We start from the raw sequence: 6,660 nt of genomic DNA on the forward strand, positions 1-6,660 counted from the left end.
TCAGCCCTGTGTTACAGAGCCGCACGGAAGAAGTGGGGCAACCAATGGGAATCAGCATGATTCGGAGGGAATCAAGAGCGCCGTGGGGGGTGGGAAGAGGCAGCTTTCTGATTCGAGTATGTTGACTGACGACAGTCGTTCAGAGGACATGGGGATAATATCGGTTGTTAAGACGACCGACATAAGAGAGGCAGTGTTTCAGAAATACGGCTGGTCTTGAGCTTAGTCCTGGACCTCTCTCCAGCACATCCATACAACATGGACCGAAACAAAATTCCACTATATCTAGCAGCGAAACTATCTACTTGAGGACGTCCCACGGTAAACCATAAAGTACTGAACGAGTCTCTTCAACTCCACGCCGTCTGTTTTTAGTGCCCGAGACATAGTGGTTGCTGGTACACCAGCAGCTCACTGGCCACAAGCATCTCGACGACAGCGAGAACTCGAAGGTGAAAGAGAAGAAGAAATTATTGTCATGTAGACTGGTGGCTTCAGATTTCATCAATGGTGAGATCATACCCTCCTATTGGGGGGTCATCCTCTTCCTATCATATTTTGATTTTGTCATCATCACTAGCCTGATGAAAAAAGAGAGAAGGAAAATTGAGACGGGCTCGAAAAAGTGTGTTATATGTGCACACTATGATTACCTAAGGAGGTCCATGCGCCCCCATTGAAGAGCGGCCCCACCTTCCAGCCGGAACGCGCCAAAAAAGTGGACCAATGCGTGCATCTGCCTCTGGGGTGCTGGCTGCTTTTTTGCGCCTGTGTTGTTGCTTCATCTTCCAGCCCCTTCATTCCAGCTGTCTCTTCCACTCACCCATCCGACGAAGCCTTTTATCATCGCGGTTCAAACGGTTCAGTACCTTCGATCATTGCGGACGATTATTCTTTTTTCCAACAACCCGAGATTCAGCAAGTAGCTGTTTAAATACTTGCTACATTCACCAAGCCTCGCCAGCCCTACTGCATCACCTCGCACATAGCAACATCCGCAGCGATGGGCGACTTTAATAATTATGGCGGAACCGATGAGGAGAATTCGGAGATTGCCCGCCTCACTGCCGACGTCGTAAGTAATGAATAACCCGCCTACTTTTCAAGGCAATGCATCTAACTTCATTGCGCACGCAGGAAGCCGACACGGACAACTTTGAGAACTGGGAGAAGTTGATCCGCGCATGTGAGAGCCTTGACGGCGGTCTCAACCGGAATTCCAGTCCCCAAGCACTAGCTACACTTCGCAACTCTTACGACCGCTTCCTTCTCAAATTCCCCCTCCTGTTTGGCTACTGGAAGAAGTATGCCGACCTCGAGTTCAACATCGCTGGGCCCGAATCGGCCGAGATTGTCTACGAGAGAGGTTGCGCCAGCATCACCAACTCGGTTGACCTCTGGACCGAATATTGCTCTTTCAAGATGGAAACGACCCACATCCCCCACCTTGTAAGAGAGTAAGTATACTTGGACATTTCCTTCCCTATCCCAAGATCCCAAGACCTTCCTCACACGCAGCAATTCTGTCATGCGATGCCGCTCGCGGCCCGCCTGCCGAACCAAGCAAAAGATACTTCGAGCCCTCAACCCTCTCGACATGGTGAGAAACACCAAGGCAGCCTCCTCCCTGCTGAGATCGTTCTCTCACATTACTTGACCAGGATCTGCTGTGCTCAGCAGATGACTTTCCGTTCGCTGTGGCATTGTACCCGTTTTCTGTTGGCACATACCTCCGAGTTGCAGTTTGGTTGATTTGGATGGAAATGCGCCGCCTACACTTCAGATCCCCTCCTGTATTTGCCCATCCTTCCCAACCCGTCCATCCCTTCTCGATTCTGTTTACATTGTTCTAACTGATATGCTAGGCTTTTCGAGAGGGCGGCTACCCACATTGGTTTAGATTTTTTGTCGCACCCCTTTTGGGATAAGTATCTGGAGTATGAAACCAGACAAGAGGCGCACGACAAGATCTTTGACATCCTCAAGCGTGTCATTCACATCCCGATGCACCAGTACGCCCGCTACTACGAGCGATTCCGCCAACTTGCTCATACCCGGCCTCTCGAGGAGCTAGTTTCAGCTGAGGAGCTGGCCCGCTATCGCGCAGAAGTTGAGGGCGAAGCCGTTCACCTCGGTTTGCAGAAGACTGAGCTGGAGGTCGAACGGGATATCAGGGGCAAGATCGACCAGTTCTTCTACTTGACTTTCCAGAACACTCAAACCGAGACAACAAAGCGGTGGACATACGAAGCCGAAATCAAGCGACCATACTTTCATGTCACAGAGCTCGACCACTCACAGCTGGCCAACTGGCGCAAGTATCTCGATTTTGAAGAGGCCGAGGGAGATTACAACAGAATCGTCGTGCTGTATGAGAGATGTATGGTTACCTGCGCTCTTTATGACGAGATGTGGTTCCGGTATGCGCGCTGGATGGCTGGGCAGGAGGGCAAGGGAGAAGAGGTTAGGAACATCTACCTTCGCGCCGCTACGCTCTTCGTACCTATCAGCCGACCTGGTATCCGACTGCAGTTTGCGTATTTCGAGGAAGTGAACGACAGAGTCGATAGAGCGCGGGCCATTCATGAAGCTGTGCTGGACATACTGCCAGACAGCGTCGAGACGATCGTTTCGTGGGCTAATCTGGAACGTCGCCAGGCTGGTTTGGACGCCGCGATAGAGGTGTTGAGGGCTCAAATCGCCTCGCCTACCGTGAGCATCTACACCAAGGCGGCCTGTGTCACGGAGTGGGCTACTTTGCTTTGGAAGGTTAAAGGATCCGTTGACGAAGCTCGTGCTGCCTTCTCCAAGGACGCTGACGCCTATGCCGACAGTCGACATTTCTGGCAACAGTGGTTTGACTTTGAGCTCCAGCAGCCCACCAACAGCGAGATGGAGACCAAGCACTTGGAGCTTGTCAAGAGGGTGTTCACCCAGATGTGCACCAAGAGCCGTCTCTCCCTCGGTATCAAACAGGAGCTTGGTCGTATTTACATGAACTACCTGCAAAATCGTGGAGGCAAGGAAGCCATGAAGGATTTCCTTGATGTCGATCGACAGATGTTTGGGTATGTTAATGCGGCACTCATGGATGAAAGCAAGTTGCTAACAAAGTCCAACAGGCCTCGCTCAGTATCGTTGGCTGCCAAGGCAAAGGACGGCAAGGAGAATGGCGTGGTCCCCGAGTTGGACCCTACAAGTCGTCTAAAGGCCGAGGGCCGCTTTTACAACTACTATGAACTACACGCGGATCCAGATGAGAATGCCCAAGGACTGGCGGATTTCAACTAAAGAAGGGCGTCGTGACAGCAAGAGTAATTTCAGATAATTCACATTATGCAGTTCTTGGGCGGCGGTTTTTTTGGATGATCCAGGCGGCCGAAATGTGCCCTTGGTTGGCTTGCTCAGGTTGTCATTTCATGATTCATTGCGGTTATTTTGACGGATAGAGTCTGAAGGTCGGTTGTCTCTATGGAAAAGCAGGTATGGTAATTCGGGTCCTAGTTTCTCTCACAGTTGTCTCGCCCTTAGGTTGCCCTGACGGGGGGACTTGTATGTAGTTTATATAAATAACAATATTTCAACCATGCCTTCATATGCCTGCCCTTGACTACCTGCGCCCCAACATCCCAGTGAACTCGTGAGCAAGTTCCACAGAGAGAAGAAATGGAAATTCTCTCAAGCTTGGCATCACGTACATATCCCGGTAGTTGGAAGGGTCGGTGTTGAGATTGCCGGAGCATCGCGAGATTTTCGTCGTTGAGGGCGCTTAGTAAGGCCTTCCAGTCCCAGGTTGCCACTTACACGGCTGCGAGGCTCAAACTTGGCCTGGTCGGAGATCCGAGGTGCTGACACATCATTTGCCTTCCACGTTTTGAGCGTTTGATGGGATACCCACGCCTTTGCCTTGACACGTGCGTTCGCGTCTTGTACGCAGTCGGGCCAGCTCAGATGATGACACGTCTGGCCTCGACTCGTGACAGACACTGTGTAAGGCAGGCAAACATCAGATAATGCCCAGAGATGCGGAACCAAGACATGAAACTATGACAAACCATTACCTTCAGATAACCCTGATGCGGTGGGAGAAGCGTGACTACTGCAGGCCCATCCCCATATATTTTTCCATCATGGACGGAGGGCGGCGGCATCGGGATCCCTTCCCTATCGGCGTCTAGATCGGAGTAAGCCGTTATCTCCTTGGACCCTGGCTTGTCTCACTGTTTTTTGATCGACCCACTGTGGGTTCCGGGGACCACTGGGGAACGGCTGTCAACCACTCACGGCTGGGCTATATAATTTTCGATGTGATTCTACTCTATCCATTGGTAAGAGCCGAGCCTGCGTCCCGGTTGTCCTCTCCTTTCTGGTTATTTACGCATATCTCTCTCCCATCACGCCTTCGTTTGTCAATTGCTTCCTTCCTTCTTTTCTTGTTCTCTCCTTTTGCCTATCCGTCAGCCAGCGTTGTTGGAATCACTCAAGGTATGCTCTTTCCCAATATTTTAGGCCAGCATGTCATCTCAGTTTGTTGCCCCGCGATATCCGGTCCATCGTCGACCCCCACATCCAACGTTCTGGCTAGCAACCGTTATTTCAACACCGCTTGATAGCGATATTTGGTCCTGAACGGTGTACTAACTGAGACTTTCACAGATGGCCTCTGCTACTCGCACCTTCGCCCGCGCTCTGCGCACCTCTGCTCGCCCGGCTATCAACGCCGCTCCCCGCGCCGCTTTCCGCCAGAGCGCCCGCTTCTACTCCGCCAAGCCCACCGGTGGCAGCTCCAGCAACGGCCTCCTCTACGGCCTTGCCGGTGCCGGTCTCCTCGGCGGTGGTGCTTTCTACCTCTACAGCAACGACAGCAACGTCGCCCCCAAGCTGTTCGTCCCCAAGTTCGAGGACTACCAGAAGGTGTACAACGAGATTGCCAGCCGTCTCGAGGAGAAGGAGGACTACGATGATGGCAGCTACGGCCCCGTTCTCGTCCGTCTCGCTTGGCACGCCAGCGGTACCTACGACAAGGAGACCGGCACTGGTGGCAGCAACGGCGCCACTATGCGCTTCTCTCCCGAGAGTGACCACGGTGCAAACGCTGGTCTCAAGGCTGCCCGTGACTTCCTTGAGCCTGTGAAGGGTAAGTTGAGACAACAGAAGAGAGACTTGCAGAATAGCGAACTAACACTCTTGACAGCCAAGTTCCCCTGGATCACCTACTCCGATCTTTGGATTCTTGCCGGTGTTTGCGCCATCCAGGAGATGATGGGCCCCACCATCCCCTACCGTGCCGGCCGCCAGGACCGTGACGTCGCTGCCTGCACTCCTGATGGCCGTCTTCCCGATGCCGCTCAGGCCCAGGACCACCTCCGAAACATCTTCTACCGCATGGGCTTCAACGACCAGGAGATCGTCGCTCTCTGCGGTGCCCACGCTCTCGGCCGCTGCCACACCGACCGCTCCGGCTACTCGGGCCCCTGGACCTTCTCCCCTACCGTCCTGACCAACGACTACTACAAGCTTCTCCTTGAGGAGAAGTGGCAGTGGAAGAAGTGGAACGGCCCCAAGCAGTATGAGGACAAGAAGACCCAGACCCTCATGATGCTTCCCGCCGACATGGCCATCATTCAGGACAAGAAGTTCAAGGAGTGGGTCAAGGTTTACGCCGCCGACAACGACAAGTTCTTCGAGGACTTCTCCGCCGTCGTCAAGAAGCTCTTTGAGCTTGGTGTTCCCTTCAAGGAGGGCACTGAGACCTGGACCTTCAAGCCCGTCAACGCCTAAATTTCTTTATGATACCAAATCACGACGAGGGGAAAAGGGAGAGATGTATGATACCACATGCCCATGATGGGAGGTTTGATGAGAAGGAAAGAACAGGAGGCCAATAGAGAGATGATAGAGAGGGACCAAAACGGAACCGGTACTCACCTGTGATAGACACAGGCCAGCGCGGGAGGCAATTCCGCTGTATTATGTCATTCTAGCGTTGTTTATGTTGTAGCATGTACAAGTAAAGAACTTGTTAACTGTGGTTCTTGATAGACTCGGGTGTCTCAGTGTGGTTGAGTTGAATTGAGTTTAGAAGAAAGGGGTTGCATACGTCACAGGGGTCCCGCGGCGCGGCTCACCATCAGATGGTCGACCACTCAGAAGCAGCCACTTACACGCCAACTTGACTTCGATGCAGTCCATCTCTAACCAGTTGGTTATTGTCTGCGACGGCCGGAATTCTACCCGACGCTACAGTTCTGGTTCACGAGAATGGTTCACTTTGGATCGTACCCTGACCCATCTCTCCCCGCACTGCACCCCCGGCCCTTGCAGAAGCCGGGACGGACTGGTGCGCGAGGGGCCGATGCTAAACGACGTCTTTCTCCTCACGGAATGGTTGGGGTTGATCGGCAGACGTCAACCAGCCGCCCGGGCCCGGTGCGGAGAGCCGACGCCAGCCATGAGCTTAACCCGAGTTGGGCTTGGTTGGGGTGGCACTTACACGCTGGCGGTTTACACGATAATCTTCTGGAATGTAGTTCATCTGATTGCAATCTTTTGACTCTTTCGATACTCACTCCTGTCTGAACTGATCTGGATGTTTATTTCGCTTGATCAACTCGTTTCATCTTATCTCATCGCATTTCTTTGTTGAGTTGTTAGTCCCGT

At 52.8% G+C, this 6,660-nt stretch overlaps 2 protein-coding genes across 2 annotated transcripts; both read left to right on the forward strand.

Annotated features, from left to right (window-relative positions):
- Window positions 1–1,003: 1,003 nt before the first annotated feature.
- PODANS_1_6950 (uncharacterized protein) lies at window positions 1,004–3,291 on the forward strand (the record flags this gene model as incomplete). Its single annotated transcript, XM_001912880.1, has 4 exons — window positions 1,004–1,075; window positions 1,138–1,458; window positions 1,867–3,068; window positions 3,123–3,291. 4 exons carry the CDS (start codon window positions 1,004–1,006, stop codon window positions 3,289–3,291), a joined length of 1,764 nt encoding a protein of 587 aa, XP_001912915.1.
- Window positions 3,292–4,656: 1,365 nt separating this feature from the next.
- PODANS_1_6960 (uncharacterized protein) lies at window positions 4,657–5,781 on the forward strand (the record flags this gene model as incomplete). Its single annotated transcript, XM_001912881.1, has 2 exons — window positions 4,657–5,137; window positions 5,195–5,781. 2 exons carry the CDS (start codon window positions 4,657–4,659, stop codon window positions 5,779–5,781), a joined length of 1,068 nt encoding a protein of 355 aa, XP_001912916.1.
- Window positions 5,782–6,660: the final 879 nt, after the last annotated feature.

Source organism: Podospora anserina, chromosome 1 (genome assembly GCF_000226545.1).
Source record: "Podospora anserina S mat+ genomic DNA chromosome 1, supercontig 1".
NCBI classification, from domain to species: domain Eukaryota; kingdom Fungi; phylum Ascomycota; class Sordariomycetes; order Sordariales; family Podosporaceae; genus Podospora; species Podospora anserina.